This window comes from Coregonus lavaretus, assembly GCF_964263955.1.
Source record: "Coregonus lavaretus genome assembly, contig: HAP1_SCAFFOLD_217, whole genome shotgun sequence".
Lineage (NCBI taxonomy): Eukaryota > Metazoa > Chordata > Actinopteri > Salmoniformes > Salmonidae > Coregonus > Coregonus lavaretus.
In genome coordinates, this window is record NW_028165332.1 from 307,336 (window position 1) to 325,914 (window position 18,579).

Consider the following 18,579-nt stretch of genomic DNA (forward strand, 5'->3'; position numbering starts at 1 on the left):
AAGACCATGGTGCTTGCCTACGGAGCTGTGAGGGGAACGGCACCTCCTTACCTTCAGGCTCTGATCAGACCCTACACCCAAACGAGGGCACTACGTTCATCCACCTCTGGCCTGCTAGCCCCTCTACCTCTACGGAAGCACAGTTCCCGCTCAGCCCAGTCAAAGCTATTCGCTGCTCTGGCACCCCAATGGTGGAACAAGCTCCCCCACGACGCCAGGACAGCGGAGTCACTGACCACCTTCCGGAGGCACTTGAAACCCTACCTCTTTAAGGAATACCTGGAATAGTATAAAGTAATCCTTCTTCCCCCACCCCCCATAAAATCTAACTTATGGCTGTCATAAGTTGAATGCACCAATTTGTAAGTCGCTCTGGATAAGAGCGTCTGCTAAATTATGTAAATGTAGAGATGTTTCAAAACAAGTCCCCCTCACAGGACCTATCAGTCAGAAACTAAACAATAGAAAAGTACAAAGGAATGTATTAAGACTGCTCTGAATATGGGTTACTATGGGAACCAGAGTTAATATGGGTTACTATGGGAACCAGAGTTAATATGGGTTACTATGGGAACCAGAGTTAATATGGGTTGGCCATGGGAACCAGAGTTAATATGAGTTGCCATGGGAACCAGAGTTAATATGGGTTGCCATGGGAACCAGAGTTAATACAGCTGATTGCATCAGCCAAATGTCTGTAATAGTGTGGAAATATCACTGAAAGAAGTGGCTTGTGCTTCCCATATGGCAAGGCCCATAGTGCTCTGGTAAAAAGTAGTGCACTATAAAGGGAATAGGGTGCCATATGTGAACCTGAACTCAAGGTGGGAAGATCGTCAACTCTGTTCTAAAGCGTTTCCTCTAGGTACAGGTCCAGGATCAGCTTCCTCTCCCCCAATCCTAACCTCAACCGTTAGTGGGGGAAACGCTAAACTGACCCCAGAACAGCGTCTACAGGCAACTTCACCCTACACCATTGGTGGCGATCATTGTAATAACATATTGTAGAGAATTCGAAGGGTAGCCCTGGCCGAGTCTCAAACCTGGGCCCAGCGACTGTCAACCCAACACCTTACCCATAACACCAAGAGAACCCAACACCTTACCCATAACACCAAGAGATCCCAACACCTTACCCATAACACCAACAGAACCCAACACCTTACCCATAACACCAAGAGATCCCAACACCTTACCCATAACACCAACAGAACCCAACACCTTACCCATAACACCAAGAGATCCTAACCCCTTGACAAGGTGTTGGGTTAAGGTCGCTACAATATTTATAAGACATTGACATTTTGCATTAATTTCTCCCAAGCCACCATTACCAGTTACAACATGTGATAATAATTAACACACGAAAAAAAACGTATCTAAATCAATAGAGAGGTTTTTTCATTTAATTGAGTTCAGTTCATCCTTCTACATTACAGACATACCTATACAAGCCCTTACCCATCTCTAACAACACATCGAAAATGACATCTTCCATTTTACCGGACTAGAATCATGATAAAAACCAAAACATGATCCATTTGATCCCTCAGCGACAGTCAACATTCCTCTTTACCCGCCCAAACAGTTTGACAGAAATACAAAATGAGTAACATGGCACACGGATCGATCATGTAGTGCATGTATCTGAAACCGTGGCAACGGCTTGTACATTTTACCATGGACACCACAAACCTTTCTCAAGTGAAGGAAAGAAACGAGGATTCTGAACCTGGCAATAGGCGGGACAGACCGGGAGCTGTCAATCAATCATCTAAAGATTTCTCAGCCAAAGGCAAAGTTCGAAAGAAAACATAGCCCTCCCATTGAAATCCGAAAATCCATGGACGCATCTCAATAGCCTAAAATAGCTTCCTCTCCTCGCCTCGGTCTGCACATTAAAGAACTGGACAGGTGAAAACAAACTCCCAGTAGAAATCCTCTCACCTGTCCTGCTATTTCAGATCAGTGCATATGATGGAGAGGACACAAGGAGAGGAAGCCGCTTTAGACTATTGAGCCACAGCCCACATCTGAGTTTACGGTAATCCCACCCAACGAGGAAGTTCATCAGCCCCATCTGTCCAATCAGAAGACTGTCTCAGTGTGTGAGGGCTGATGTGATTGGCTCTAGTCGGTCTTGCGAGGGCTTTCCAGTCTCCAGGCACCAGTGATGTAACGCAGGCGGATGAACACCAGGTCTCTACCCATCTGTAACCAGCTCCACACTGGCACCAGCTTAGACCCTATAACACATTATAACACATTATTATAACACATTATTATAACACATTATAAATAGCTCCACACTGGCACCAGCTTAGACTCTATAACAACACATACCACATTAAGGGCTGTATCAAGGCTGTACTCTGCTTTGCGATCATGCTTAAGAAGAACAGCCCTTAGCCGTGGTATATTGGCCATATACCACACCCCCTCTGGCATTATTGCTTCATTATACCACACCCCCTCTGGCATTATTGCTTCATTATAAACTGGGTGGTTCGAACCCTGAATGCTGATTGGCTGACAGCTGTGGTATATCAGACCGTATACCACGAGTACAGTAAAAATAAAACTTGTGTCGTTCTAATTACGTTGGTAACCAGTTTATAATAGCAATAAGGCACCTCTGGGGTTTGTGGTATATTGCCAATATACCACAGCTAAGGGCTGTATCCAGGCACTCTGCGTTGCGCATAAGAACAGCCCTTAGCCGTGGTATATTGGCCACATACCACACCCCCTCGTGACTCATTGCTTCATTATACCACATTATAACCAGCTGCACAGCTTATAACAAGTTAGGGCAGTAGGTAGCGTAGCGGTTAAGAGCGTTGGGCCAGTAACCCGAAAGTTACTGAAAATCTGTTGAGCAAAGCACTTAACTCTAATTGCTCCTGTAAGTCGCTCTAAAACGTAAAAATAACACCTTATGATGTACTATAACAGCAGGTTTCTACCCATCTTTAGCTAGCTCTAAACTGGCATGCAGCTGTTTAACCAGTTACAATGAGATTACTTAGTAGAAAGAACTACCACATTACAATTCATCAGTAAGCCCTCGACTGGAAACAACTTCGAGCCTGAGACACTAAAACACACCTTTCTTTTAAAAGGAGGCCAGGAGCGCCAATCTCCTTACGTATTTGATCATTTTAATGACAGGACAGTTAAAACAAAATCAGGAGACTGGTTAGCAGTGAGGGAAAAAAAGAGCCAGACTCCAGCACTTTAAAACGCATATCTAATGTATAAAAGAAGACTAGCACACTGCTCTAAGGAAGTCAGGCTTTGATATGCTAAGACTTGAAGCTACGCAAGACTATTATGACACCTTAAAACTCCCCTTTTATCTCAGTCCACGTGTGTGTGTGTGTGTGTGTGTGTGTGTGTGTGTGTGTGTGTGTGTGTGTGTATATATTACGGTTGAATAGCAGGAACCAGGTTACCGAGATTTACCGCCCAAACCCACTCCCTTTCCCCAGGATAAATAACTGCGAGAAACCAGTCAATTATAATAAATGATTTATATGAACAGCATGGCGTGAAATGGAAAATGTTAAATTATATGTGATGTCTAAATCTGGCTTCTCTACGGCGCCACGGCCTAATCTCTGCTATCTGCACGATCAATCATCAACACTCATGGTGAGGATAGACAGCGCATTTCAGTATGTCGTCATGTTCACTTTTATTTTGTGAACGATGGGTTATGCATAGGCTATAAGCTTCGAACTTATAGCCTCGGTCTCCTGCACAATACGCACCTGCCCTCCGATGGCCTTTCTCCTTAAAAAAAAAACACTCCTAAGCTAGACAAGAATAGCTTGCTGGACATTTCTTATACTAACAGACTATTTGAAGAGGCATAAAAGCTCTTGTTTGCTGAATGTTAAATACAGCGGCCAATAGAACTCACCGGTAGTTTGAAAGTAGAGAGAACGCGCGATGGCGGTAGGCTATAGCAGTTATTTATTCAGACCCAGAACCATTAAATCTTCGTGAAGAGAAGTGAAAGACTTCTGCATCTTATTCGAGTCCTATATTATTCAAGGACGTCATTAGAATGATGAAGATCAGGACAATTAAACTTATTTCATTTAACTGTTGAAAGCGAGGAAGGAATGAAGCAACAGAGAGAGAGAGAGAGAGAGAGGAGGTAGGATAATAACATTAGGGGAAATATTATGAAAGGTATATATGCGTCAGCCTACTAATTATACAAATAGGCCCTATTATATTTCAAAATTAAAATCAAATTCGCTAGCCTATACTTGTAACTTTGTAGACCACACGTCCTGCACCAGAATCACGTTCTCTCCCAGCTTCATGGTTTGAATGAGGTGTGTAATTCCAGTCCATTTAATACAGTATAATACAATACAGTACAGTAATACAGTTCACACTTAAAAGGATTAGACTACTGGAGCTAGTATCATTTATTTACCCAAGAGGCTATGTAGGTGGATTGGATAACAGCACAATCATTTGGGCTTTTATGGCCTTGGGATCATTAAATGTCTTTAATGTAGGGATCGTCAGGCTCAGGAAGCATCAGGTTTGAATTTTCATGCTGATCAAAGCTCTTATAAAATCCAGACATATTTATCTGTTTTATGCTTTAGAATGACACTTTCGGTTTTGGTGGGAAATACCGGGTTACCTGGGAGAAAAGTTAGTTATTCTCGGGATGGAACATTTGTAAAATACCGGGAAAATATTAAACACTAATGTGTCTGCATAAGTATGAGAGACTCACCTTCTATCTCAGTCCAGTTGACAGACTCACCTTCTATCTCAGTCCAGTTGACAGACTCACCTTCTATCTCAGTCCAGTTGACAGACTCACCTTCTATCTCAGTCCAGTTGACAGACTCACCTTCTATCTCAGTCCAGTTGACAGACTCACCTTCTATCTCAGTCCAGTTGACAGCCACCTCGGCTACGGGGATCTTAAAGCACTGAGCGATGTACAGTAGTTCCACGTCAAAGGCCCTGTGGAACAGTACAACATTCTAGTTACAATGTTCTTACAACAACAACAACAACGGCCCCGTGGAACAGAATCACACCATATTCAATACAAGTCCTAGACTAGTAAGCTTTTGTTTTCCGTCATGATCAAGTTCTGTTCAGAGAGACCATACCATTGATCCATTCCAATTCAAGTTGTAGTTATTGAGCGTTAGTGTTCCCGTCCACGGAGAGACCGTACCATTGCGCCAGAGGGAAGGTCTTGCACTTTCCTATACGTTTTCTTGTTCAAATGGAGCCATCTAATTACTATGTAATAACCATCATTCACACCATGCAAATATAAGGAGAGGTAAAGTTTACTCCTTCAGATAATCCTTTTTTGAAGGAAGTAGAATAGAACTACAACTACCCCGTTATTATAGAATTTCTTATAGCAAGTAAACTTTGGTATAAGAGACAGACCTTACTATCGCTCCACGAGCAGGGAGGATCATTATTTGAACTAAGTATGAGGTAGTCATAAATACATTTTGGTATTGGGTGAGCGGTTAAGTTGGCGTTACCATCGCTCCACGTGTAGGGAGGAGAAGGTCTTGAGCGCGGCCTCACGGGTGAAGAGCTTGAAGCCACACTGCGTGTCCTTGATGCCTCGCACACAGAAGAACCAAACCAGGAAGTGGAACCCATACATCAGGAACGTACGGAACAGAGACCGCTACCATGGAAACACAAAAAAAAAAAAAAAAAACATTTCATTTTAAAGGCTGTCTAGAATCCATCTACAAGACCAAGACCATATTTATTTTCATCTATTCATTTCATCACAGGGTTACGTAGGTGAGAGACAGAGAGAGAGAGAGAGAGAAGAGAGAGAAAGTACCGAAGCGACTGCCTCATCCTCCAGGTGTGCTCTGGACCCACAGGATATGGCCATGTTATCCTGTAACACACAAGCATTTCGTTATTTAACTGGGATCAATCTAGAAAGTCCCATTGAAGTCAAATAAACATTTTATTGGTCACATACACGTATTTAGCAGATGTTATTGCGGGTGAAATGCTTGTGTTCCTAGCTCCAATAGTGCAGTAATATCTAACAATACACAACAATACACAACAATACACAACAATACACAACAATACACAACAATACACAACAATACACACAAATCTAACAGTAAAATAATTGAGTTATAGAAATATTAGGATGAGCAATGTCGGAGTGGCATTGACTAAAATACAGTAGAATAGAATACAGTATATACATATGAAATGAGTAAAGCAGTATGTAAACATTATTAAAGTGACTAGTGTTCCATTATTAAAGTGGCCAGTGATTCCATGTCTATGTATACAGGGCAGCAGCCTCTAAGGTGCAGGGTTGAGTAACCGGGTGGTAGCCGGCTAATGATGGCTATTTAACAGTCTGATGGCCTTGAGATAGAAGCTGTTTTTCAGTCTCTCGGTCCCAGCTTTGATGCACCTGTACTGACCTCGCCTTCTGGATGATAGCGGGGTGAACAGGCCGTGGCTCGGGTGGTTGATGTCCTTGATAATCTTTTTGGCCTTCCTGTGACATCGGGTGCTGTAGGTGTCCTGGAGGGCAGGCAGTGTGCCCCCGGTGATGCGTTGGCAGACCGCACCACCCTCTGGAGAGCCCTGTGGTTGCAGGCGGTGCAGTTGCCGTACTAGGCGGTGCGACAGAATGCTCTCAATTGTGCATCTGTAAAAGTTTGTGAGGGTCTTATGGGCCAAGTCAAATTCCTTCAGCCTCCTGAGGTTGAAGAGGTGTTGTTGCACCTTCTTCACCACACTGTCTGTGTGGGTGGACCATTTCAGATTGTCAGTGATGTGTACGCCGAGGAACATGAAGCTTTTCACCTTCTCCACTGCGGCCTTGTCGATGTGGATGGGGGTGTGCTCCCTCTGCTGTCTCCTGAAGTCCACGATCATCTCCTTCATTTTGTTGACGTGGAAGGAGAGGTTATTTTCCTGGCACCACTCCGCCAGGGCCCTCATCTCTTTCCTTTAGGAATTCTCGTCATTGTTGGTAATCAAGCCTACTACTGTTGTGTTGTCTGCAAACTTGATGATTGAGTTGGAGGCGTGCATGGCCACGCAGTCATGGGTGAATAGGGAGTACAGGAGGGGGCTGAGCACGCACCCTTGTGGGGCCCCAGTGATGAGGATCAGCGAAGTGGAGATGTTGTTTCCTACCTTCACCACCTGGGGGCGGCCCGTCAGGAAGTCCAGGACCCAGTTGCACAGGGTGGGGTTCAGACCCAGGGCCTCGAGCTTAATGATACGCTTGGAGGGTACTATGGTGTTGAATGCTGAGCAATAGTCAATGAACAGCATTCTTACATAGGTATTCCTCTTGTCCAGATGGGATAGGTGCAGTGTGCAGTGTGATGGCGACTGCATTATCCATGGATCTATTGGGGCGGTATGCAAATTGAAGTGGGTCTAGGGTGTCAGGTAAGGTAGAGGTGATATGATTCTTAACTAGCCTTTCAAAGCACTTCATAATGACAGACGTGAGTGCTACGGGGCGATAGTCATTTAGTTCAGTTACCTTTGCTTTCTTGGGTACAGGAACAATGGTGGACATCTTGAAGCAAGTGGGGACAGCAGACTGGGATAGGGAGAGATTGAATATGTCCGTAAACACTCCAGCCAGCTGGTCTGCGCATGCTCTGGGGACGCGGCTAGGGATGCAGTCTGGGCCGGCAGCCTTGCAAGGGTTAACACAGTCCTTGGGAGTGGACCGCGTCGGTGGCGCGGTTTTATCCTCAACGCGTGCAAAGAAGGTGTTTAGCTTGTCCGGGAGCAAGACGTGGCTGGTTTTCCCTTTGTAATCCGCGATTGAAGTCAATACACCAGAGCAAGCTAGATCTACTCAGGCTTTTATAAAGCTAGCCAGCCTCAGTTAGCTTCACATTCCAGGTCAGGCTTCACCCGTACTACGACGGTGGATATTTCTCGTCCATCTGCCGCTAACTCTAGCAGGCTTGTAACTGCGTGGCTTGTCGCACATGGCTAGTTGAACGCTGAACTCTTCATTGAGACAATGTTGAAACATCAATCCACGGGCAAGTCAGTGCCACCTTTTCATTTGTGCCAAATTGAAAATGAAAAAAAAAAGTGATCTTGCAAATTCAGCAGGCTATTACTTATCGTTAATGCCATCTTTGGTGTGCATATCACCTTTCTCCCCATCGCTCCTTCTTCTATCTGTGGAACATAGACATATAATCCATAGAAGGGTTTTGGAACCTCTATCCCTGGCAATTTGACTGTTAAACTCATGGGTACGCTTGCAATGGCTGACAGTCCTGACTTGAATGGGAACTGCCATCTAAGGATTATATGTCTATGGTTGGTTCCGGCTGTCAGTTTACCTGTCGCAAATTTCTAAATACAATTGCGCTAAAAACGTAGTTTGGAAAGCAAATGCTGTCCTTACTAAATGTGTAATGTGATAGGTATTTTAACATCACCATTTCTTTACACACACAAAAAAAACATTTGATTAATAAAATATTGAAATCAGTGGTCTTGAAGGGGATGATGACAGATTCTTTGTGAGAGGGAGGGAATCTGATTTCATTGGTCCTCAACTTGTGGCTCAGACACTTAATTCGGGATAAATGGATTTAGCCTCGAGTTAGCCTGCCCCCCGGAGCAGGTTAGTTCTGAAGGATTCGTTGCCATAGAAATGTACCTGCCTAAAAAGGTGAGCCACTTTCACGGTACCGGTTATCCTGAGTTGAACTCAAGAGTTGACCAAAGCTACCTGGCGAACTCCTCAAACCTGATTGGTAGTATAGGGCTCTGGTCAAGAGGGCAGCTCCAGTCAAAACGGAAACATACGGTCATATAGCCTAGTCAGGAAAATGACCACACGTTTACATTTCAGACAACAAAAGCTAGAATCATAAACACCCACTGGTTTGGTGTTTACGTCATGAAGGCCGGCCTCCACCTTCTCCACGTCTGCAAACTTAGTGGCTCCGTCCGCGTCCACCATCAGAATCCGCTTCCCTCTGGAACTCAGAGTACCCTGACACACACACACACACACACACACACACACACACACACACACAATAATTCTAAGTTGAATGTGACAGTTGTAGTGAATGAAGTTCTCCCCATCATGAAAAAACAGTATGCTGTTGTCAAAGGCAGCGTTATGTACAGTGTGGCAATACTGAGTTACTACTTTCAAGCCAATAATGTTATTTTAAAATAATGGCAGTTGTAGTGAGCAGAGATATAGAATGAAATACAGTACCAGTCAAAAGTTTGGACAAACCTACTCATTCAAGGGTTTTTCTTTATTTTTACTATTTTCTACATTTTTGAATAATAGTGAAGACATCAAAACTATGACATAACACATATGAATTCATGTAGTAACCAAAAAAAGTGATAAACTAATCAAAATATATGTTCTATTTTAGATTCTTCAAAGTAGCCACCCTTTGCCTTGATGACAACTTTGCACACTCTTGGCATTCTCTCAACCAGCTTCACCTGAAATGCTTTTCCAACAGTCTTGAAGGAGTTCCCACATATGCTGAGCACTTGTTGGCTGCTTTTCCTTCACTCTGCAGTCCAACTCATCCCAAACCATTTCAATTGGGTTGAGGTCGGGTGAATGTGGAGGCCAGGTCATCTGATGCAGCACTCCATCACTCTCCTTCTTGGTCAAATAGCCCTTACACAGCCTGGAGGTGTGTTGGGTCATTGTCCTGTTGAAAAACAAATGATAGTCCCACTAAGCCCAAACCAGATGGGATGGCATATCGCTGCAGAATGCTGTGGTAGCCATGCTGGTTAAGTGTGCCTTGAATTCTAAATAAATCAACGACAGTGTCACCAGCAAAGCACCCCCACACCATCACACCTCCTCCTACATGCTTCACGGTGGGAACCACACATGCAGAGATCATCCGTTCACCTACTCTGCGTCTCACCAAGACACATCGGTTGGAACCAAAAATCTCAAATTTGGACTCATCAGACCAAAGGACAGATTCCCATCGGTCTAATGTCCATTGCTCGTGTTTCTTGGCCCAAACAAGGCTCTTCTTATTATTGGTGTCCTTTAGTAGTGTTTGTTTGCAGCAATTCGACCATGAAGGCCTGATTCACACAGTCTCCTCTGATCAGTTGATGTTGAGATGTGTCTGTTACTTGAACTCTGTGAAGCATTCATTTGGGCCGCAATCGGAGGTGCAGTTAACTCTAATGAACTTATCCTCTGCAGCAGAGGTAACTCTGGGTCTTCCTTTCCTGTGGCGGTCCTCATGAGAGCCAGTTTCATCATAGCGCTTGATGGTTTTTGCGACTGCACTTGAAGAAACGCTCAAAGTTCTTGAAATTTTCCAGATTGACTGACCTTCATGTCTTAAAGTAATGATGGACTGTCGTTTCTCTTTGCTTATTTGAGCTGTTCTTGCCATAATATGGACTTTTACCAAATAGGGCTATCTTCTGTATACCCCCCCTACCTTGTCACAACACAACTGATAGGCTCAAACGCATTAAGAAGGAACGAAATTCCATAAATTAACTTTTAACAAGGCACACCTGTTAATTGAAATGCATTCCAGGTGACTACCTCATGAAGCTGGTTGAGAGAAGAGTGTGCAAAGCTGTCATCAAGGCAAAGGGTGGCTACTTTGAAGAATCTCAAATATATTTTGATTTGTTTAACACTTTTTTGGTTACTAAACTCAGCAAAAAAATAAACATCCTCTCACTGTCAACTGCGTTTATTTTCACCAAACTTAACATGTGTAAATATGTGTATGAACATAACAAGATTCAACAACTGAGACATAAACTGAACAAGTTCCACAGACATCTGACTAACAGAAATTGAATAATGTGTCCCTGAACAAAGGGGGGGTCAAAATCAAAAGTAACAGTCAGTATCTGGTGTGGCCACCAGCTGCATTAAGTACTGCTGTGCATCTTCTCCTCATGGACTGCACCAGATTTGCCAGTTCTTGCTGTGAGATGTTACCCCACTCTTCCACCAAGGCACCTGCAAATTCCCGGACATTTCTGCGGGGAATGGCCCTAGCCCTCACCCTCCTATTCAACAGGTCCCAGACATGCTCAATGGGATTGAGATCCGGGCTCTTCGCTGGCCATGTCAGAACACTGACATTCCTGTCTTGCAGGAAATCACGCACAGAACGAGCAGTATGGCTGGTGGCATTGTCATGCTGGAGGGTCATGTCAGGATGAGCCTGCAGGAAGGGTACCACATGAGGGAGGAGGATGTCTTTCCTGTAACGCACAGCGTTGAGATTGCCTGCAATGACAAGCTCAGTCCAATGATGCTGTGACACACCGCCCCAGACCATGACGGCCCTCCACCTCCAAATCGATCCCGCTCCAGAGTACAGGCCTCGGTGTAACGCTCATTCCTTCGACGATAAATGGGAATCCGACCATCACCCCTGGTGAGACAAAACCGCAACTCGTCAGTGAAGAGCACTTTTTGCCAGTCCCTGTCTGGTCCAGCGACGGTGGGTTTGTGCCCATAGGCGAGGTTGTTGCCGGTGATGTCTGGTGAGGACCTGCCTTACAACAGGCCTACAAGCCCTCAGCCCAGCCTCTTTCAGCCTATTGTGGACAGTCTGAGCACTGATGGAGGGATTGTGCGTTCCTGGTGTAACTCGGGCAGTTGTTGTTGCCATCCTGTACCTGTCCCGCAGGTGTGATGTTCGGATGTACCGATCCTGTGCAGTTGCTGTTACACGTGGTCTGCCACTTCGAGGACAATCAGCTGTCTGTCCTGTCTCCCTGGAGCGCTGTCTTAAGCGTCTCACAGTACGGACATTGCAATTTATTGCCCTGGCCACATCTGCAGTCCTCATGCCTCCTTGCAGCATGCCTAAGGCACGTTCATGCAGATGAGCAGGGACCCTGGGCATCTTTCTTTTGGTGTTTTTCAGAGTCAGTAGAAAGGCCTCTTTAGTGTCCTAAGTTTTCATAACTGTGACCTTAATTACCTACCGTCTGTAAGCTGTTAGTGTCTTAACTACCATTCCACAGGTGCATGTTCATTAATTGTTTATGGTTCATTGAACAAGCATAGGAAACAGTGTTTAAACCCTTTACAATGAAGATCTGTGAAGTTATTTGGATTTTCACTAATTATCTTAGAAAGACATAATTGCTGAGTTTACATGATTCCATGTGTTAATTCATAGTTTTGATGTCTTCACTATTATTCTACAATGTAGAAAACAGTAAAAACAAAGAAAAACCCTGAAATGAGTAGGTGTGTCCAAACCTGAGACTGGTACTGTATATGTATATCCTGCATCTAAATTTATGAGCAGAGATCTCATGGTAGTGGCCAGAGCTCTCACCATCCTGTGTGTGTGTGTGTGTGTGTATATGTGTATGTGTGTGTGTGTGTATATATGTGTGTGAGTGTGTGTATATGTGTATGTGTGTATGTGTGTGTGTGTGTGTATACGTGTGTGAGTGTGTGTATACGTGTATGTGTGTGTATACGTGTATGTGTGTGTATATGTGTGTGTGTATATGCGTGTGAGTGTGTATATGTGTGTGAGTGTGTATATGTGTGTGAGTGTGTGAGTGTGTGTATATGTGAGTGTGTGTATATGTGTGAGTGTGTGTATACGTGTATGTGTGTGTATACGTGTGTGTGTGTGTATATGCGTGTGAGTGTGTATATGCGTGTGAGTGTGTATATGTGTGTGAGTGTGTATATGTGTGTGAGTGTGTGTGTATGAGTATACGTGTGTGTGTGTATGTGTATACGTGTGTGTGTATATGTGTGTGAGTGTATGTGTGTGTGTGTATGTGTGTGAGTATATGTGTGTGTGTGTGTGTGTGTGTATGTGTGTGAGTGTATGTGTGTGTGTGTGTGTATATGTGTGTGTGTGTGTGAGTATATGTGTGTGAGTGTATGTGTGTGTGTGTATATGTGTGTGTGTCTCACCATCCTGACGGCACCTCCCTTCCCTCTGTTGTTCACCAGGGTCAGGACTCTGACTTTGCCTTCTCCATACTTCCTAGTGTACTGCAAGGCAACCTGGGAAAACAGGGCCATCACGTTAAAAACTATTACTCTCATACAAATACATACATGCTTCTAACCCTCAAAAAGGGTGTCTGATCCTACCGTTTTATATAGAGGAACAAGATTTCTGAAATACATATTGCTGTCAACAACATAACAGACAACACCACCTCTGTTGTTTTGTCTTTGCTGCCGTCATCCACCACGATGACCTCATAGGTAAACAACGGCTGCTGTTTCTGTAGGGAGAGGAGAGAGATAGAGAGAGAGTCAGAGGAGAGATAGAGACAGGAGAGAGAGTCAGAGGAGAGAGAGAGAGAGACAGGAGAGAGAGAGAGAGAGAGACAGGAGAGCGAGACAGGAGAGAGAGACAGGAGAGAGATAGAGAGAGAGTCAGAGGAGAGAGAGAGACAGGAGAGAGATAGAGAGAGAGAGACAGGAGAGCGAGAGAGAGACAGGAGAGAGAGAGTCAGAGGAGAGAGAGAGAGACAGGAGAGAGAGAGAGAGAGAGAGACAGGAGAGAGAGTCAGAGGAGAGAGAGAGAGAGGAGAGAGTCAGAGGAGAGAGAGAGAGACAGGAGAGAGAGAGAGAGAGGAGAGAGAGTCAGAGGAGAGAGAGAGAGAGACAGGAGAGAGAGAGCGAGAGAGAGACAGGAGAGAGAGAGTCAGAGGAGAGAGACAGGAGAGAGAGAGTCAGAGGAGAGAGAGAGAGACAGGAGAGAGAGAGTCAGAGGAGAGAGAGAGAGACAGGAGAGAGAGACAGGAGAGAGAGTCAGAGGAGAGAGAGAGAGAGAGGAGAGAGTCAGAGGAGAGAGAGAGGAGAGAGACAGAGGAGAGAGAGAGAGAGACAGGAGACAGAGAGAGCGAGAGAGAGACAGGAGAGAGAGAGTCAGAGGAGAGAGAGCGAGAAAGACAGGAGAGAGAGTCAGAGGAGAGAGAGAGAGAGACAGGAGAGAGATAGAGCGAGAGAGAGACAGGAGAGAGAGAGTCAGAGGAGAGAGAGAGAGACAGGAGAGATAGAGACAGGAGAGAGTCAGAGGAGAGAGAGAGAGACAGGAGAGAGATAGAGAGAGAGAGACAGGAGAGAGATAGAGAGAGAGTCAGGAGAGAGAGTCAGAGGAGAGAGAGAGAGACAGGAGAGAGAGTCAGAGGAGAGAGAGAGAGACAGGAGAGAGAGTCAGAGGAGAGAGAGAGAGACAGGAGAGAGAGAGAGAGACAGGAGAGAGAGTCAGAGGAGAGAGAGAGAGAGAGACAGGAGACAGAGAGAGCGAGAGAGAGACAGGCGAGAGAGAGTCAGAGGAGAGAGAGAGAGACAGGAGAGAGAGAGAGAGACAGGAGAGAGAGTCAGAGGAGAGAGAGAGAGAGACAGAGCGAGAGAGAGACAGGAGAGAGAGAGTCAGAGGAGAGAGAGAGAGAGAGAGGAGAGAGAGAGAGCGAGAGAGAGCGAGAGACAGGAGAGAGATAGAGAGAGAGTCAGGAGAGAGAGAGTCAGAGGAGAGAGAGAGAGAGAGAGAGAGAGAGAGAGAGACAGGAGAGAGAGTCAGAGGAGAGAGCGAGAGAGACAGGAGACAGGAGAGAGAGTCAGAGGAGAGGGAGAGAGAGAGAGCGAGAAAGACAGGAGAGAGAGAGAGTCAGAGGAGAGAGAGAGCGAGAGAGAGACAGGAGAGAGAGAGAAATGGAGGGAGAGAAAGAGACAGGAGAGGATGAGAAAACAATATTTTGATGTTCTTTTATCTATTTATGGTATATTCTTTGTTTTGATCTTATCATTATTTATTATTAGTGGCACATTAAATATGCCAGAAATTGGAATCTGTTAACATGAAGTATTTCCGAGAGTGTTTACAGTCCGCAATTTGATAAAGGAAAACGTTGAACTTTAACTAAAAAGAGGGGATGGGTCAACCTACAACACATTCACTGTAAATCATTACTGCCATCTGGTGGCTACTTTGAACAATGACAGCATAATGACGATATTCACTGCTGGTTGTTGATGTGATGTCACAACGTGAACAGCTTACAGCTGGAACTCATGATTCAATGATCAACTAAGGCTGCGTTTACACAGGCAGACAAATTCTGATATTTTTTCCACTAATTGGTCTTTTGACCAATCACATCAGATCTTTTCACCTGAACTCTTTTTCAGAGCTGATCTGATTGGTCAAAAGACAATTTAGTTTAAAAAAAAGATCAGAATTGGGCTGCCTGTGTAAACGAAGCCTAACCATCAAAACTTCAATTAGCAAAATTAGGTGTGTTAGAGCTGGGCTGGAACAAAACCCTGCACACGATCCTGTTTTGCTACTTACTCTCATTCCTAACAGTGGGAGTGGCCACTCACCTGTCTGTTCTCCAGGTATGCCATAGCTTCCTCCATCATCACAGGCACTGCAATGGCAAAAACATATACCATGTCACACATATGTAGTCTATGGCTGCTTTTACACAGGCAGCCCAATTCTGAACTGAATGGTCAAAATACTAATTATTAGTGGAAAATTATAAAATAAAACTTTGCAATGCAAATAGTCTGGGTAGCCATTTGATTAGATGTTCAGGAGTCTTATGGCTTGGGGGTAGAAGCTGTTTAGAAGCCTCTTGGACCTAGACTTGGCGCTCCGGTACCGCTTGCCGTGCGGTAGCAGAGAGAACAGTCTATGACTTGGGTGGCTGGAGTCTTGGACAATTTTTAGGGCCTTCCTCTGACACCGCCTGGTATAGCGGTGCTGGATGGCAGGAAGCTTGGCCCCAGTGATGTACTGGGCCGTACGCACTACCCTCTGTAGTGCCTTGCCGTCGGAGGCCGAGCAGTTGCCATACCAGGCAGTGATGCAACCAGTCAGGATGGTGTCGAAGGTGCAGTTGTAGAACCTTTTGAGGATCTGAGGACCCATGCCAAATATTTTTTTCACACCCTCTTCACGACTGTCTTGGTGTGCTTGGACCATGTTAGTTTGTTGGTGATGTGGACACCAAGGAAAGTGAAACTCTCAACCTGCTCCACCACAGCCCCGTCGATGAGAATGGGGGTGTGCTCGGTCCTCTTCTTTTTCCTGTAGTCCACAATCATCTCCTTTGTCTTGATCACGTTGAGGGAGAGATTGTTATCCTGGCACCACATGGCCAGGTCTCTGACCTCCTCCCTATAGGCTGTCTCGTCGTTGTCGGTGATCAGGCCTACCACTGTTGTGTCATCGGCAAACTTAATGATGGTGTTGGAGTCATGCCTGGCCATGCAGTCATGAGTGAACAGGGAGTACAGGAGGGGACTGAGCACGCACCCCTGAGGGGCCCCCGTGTTAAGGATCAGCGTGGCGGATGTGTTGTTACCTACCCTTACCACCTGGGGGCGGCCCGTCAGGAAGTCCAGGATCCAGTTGCAGAGGGAGGTGTTTAGTCCCAGGGTCCTTAGCTTGGTCATGAGCTTTGAGGGCACTATGTTGTTGAACGCTGAGCTGTAGTCAATGAATAGCATTCTCACATAGGTGTTCCTTTTGTCCAGGTGTGAAAGGGCAGTGTGGAGCGCAATAGAGATTGCATCATCTGTGGATCTGTTGGGGCGGTATGCAAATTAGAGTGGGTCTAGGGTTTCTGGGATAATGGTGTTGATGAGACACTTGCCAGTTGGTCAGCGCATGCTCGGAGTACACGTCCTGGTAATCCGTTTGGCCCTGCGGCCTTGTGAATGTTGACCTGTTTAAAGGTCTTACTCACATCGGCTACGGAGAGCGTAATCACACAGTCATCCGGAACAGCTGATGCTCTCATGCATGTTTCAGTGTTACTTGCCTTGAAGCGAGCATATAATTGATTTAGCTCGTCTGGTACGCTCGTGTCACTGGGCAGATCGCAGCTGTGCTTCCCTTTGTAGTCTGTAATAGTTTGTAAGCCCTGCCACATCCGACGAGCCAGTGAAGTACGATTCAATCTTATTGGGCTGCCTGTGTGCACGCAGCCTATATCAGGTATAAATAGGGAAAAAATGCCTTCGAAGCCAAGATTGACGCTAGTCACTAGCTGCAAGACAATGCAAGCTGTTATTGCAAGGCTAGCGCTGAATACGATACTACTGTCTCATCCACCTTTAACTCCTAAGAGGAAACATGTTCGGGGGAAATGTGTGTGTGCCCCTCTCTCTCTCTGTCTGTGTGCCTCTCTCTCTGTCTGTCTGCCCCCCTCTCTCTCTCTCTGTGTGCCTCTCTGTCTGTCTGTCTGCCCCCCTCTCTCTCTCTCTCTCTCTGCCCACCCACTTCTAGCTCTTCATTTTGAGCAGGCACTACTATCCATCCATCCATCCATCCATCCATCTATCCATCCATCTATCCATCTATCCATCTATCCATCCATCCATCCATCTATCCATCTACCTATCCATCTATCCATCCATCCGTCTATCTATCTATCTATCTATCTATCCATCTATCTATCTATCCATCCATCTATCCGTCTATCCGTCTATCCGTCTATCCGTCTATCCGTCCGTCCGTCTATCCGTCCGTCTATCCGTCCGTCTATCCGTCCGTCTATCCGTCCATCCATCCATCCATCCATCCATCCATCCATCCATCCATCCATCCATCCATCCATCCGTCCGTCTATCCGTCCGTCCGTCTATCCGTCCGTCTATCCGTCCGTCTATCCGTCCGTCTATCCGTCCGTCTATCCGTCCGTCTATCCGTCCGTCTATCCATCTATCCATCTATCCGTCTATCTATCCATACTTCCGTCACTCACTTCTTAGCTCCTCATTGTAGGCAGGCACTATGACAGACAGCTCCAGGGAGCTGGGGTCATGAAGGCTGGGGAAGGGCTCCTTCTCTCCAGTCGCGGTCAGGAAGAACTTCTCCTTCTCATGGCGCTTCAGGTCCACCATCCCGGCAGTCAGATGGGCTATCAGCAGGACCTGTAAAATAGAATCACAACAGAGTTAAGAATCAGGTTCTAGATTGTTATGTCGGTCTGTTTTGGTTCCATTGAGTCCATCTTCTGGTCAATATGTAAACAAAGACATTTAGGCATATTAGATAGTATTCAAAGCTATGATTGATTGATTAATTGATTGGATGCACACAGAAGGGCCCTCTCCCTCATTCTGATAGTTCAGCAACCTGTCTGAATAAACGACAAGACTTTGACATACACCATTACCTGCTAGACAAATACTGTAGCAAGTGTAACACTTACCACGATCAAAGCAGCCACTGCCAATGCAACCAGACAGTGAATTATTTCACATAGACAATCCATTCTCCCATTCCCTGTAGCACAGACAAACACCTGCAGTAAGGAGTGAGTGGCTAGCTACGGTGGCTAGCTAGCCTGCTAAATAACTTAACTAACTGTACTGTTCCGTGGTGAATATCTCTCAGACAACACTCTTCGGAGGAGAGACAAAAACGGTGTTTTGAAGTGGTAGAATATCATAGCCGTAATATTTCCATTATTGTATGGGGCGGATCGGTTTGAACTTTACTTCCAGTCACAGCGAAACACCTACGCGGAAGTTACTCCACG

The 18,579-nt window shown here is 45.4% G+C and overlaps 1 protein-coding gene across 1 annotated transcript; it reads right to left on the minus strand.

Moving 5' to 3' along the window:
- Window positions 1-1,392: 1,392 nt before the first annotated feature.
- Window positions 1,393-18,570, minus strand: alg5 (ALG5 dolichyl-phosphate beta-glucosyltransferase). The gene is made up of 10 exons (XM_084191087.1): window positions 18,250-18,570; window positions 17,800-17,968; window positions 15,407-15,453; window positions 13,231-13,299; window positions 12,980-13,072; window positions 8,933-9,046; window positions 5,864-5,923; window positions 5,547-5,698; window positions 4,916-5,001; window positions 1,393-2,246 (listed from the first exon to the last, which is right to left on the minus strand). The coding sequence occupies exons 1-10, from the start codon at window positions 18,310-18,312 to the stop codon at window positions 2,131-2,133; spliced, it is 969 nt and encodes a 322-aa protein (XP_084047213.1). The 5' UTR covers window positions 18,313-18,570; the 3' UTR covers window positions 1,393-2,130.
- Between the last annotated feature and the right edge of the window lie 9 nt (window positions 18,571-18,579).

Bases quoted from the DNA above. Each gene is read 5' to 3' on its own strand.
- alg5 (XM_084191087.1), bottom strand. From the start codon at position 18,312: ATGGATTGTCTATGTGAAATAATTCACTGTCTGGTTGCATTGGCAGTG. The intron at 5,924-8,932 runs GTGGGTGTTTAT...TGTGTGTTACAG, and splicing joins ATGACGTAAACACCAAACCA to GATAACATGGCCATATCCTG. The intron at 2,247-4,915 runs GTGAGTCTGTCA...AATGTGTTATAG, and splicing joins CAACTGGACTGAGATAGAAG to GGTCTAAGCTGGTGCCAGTG.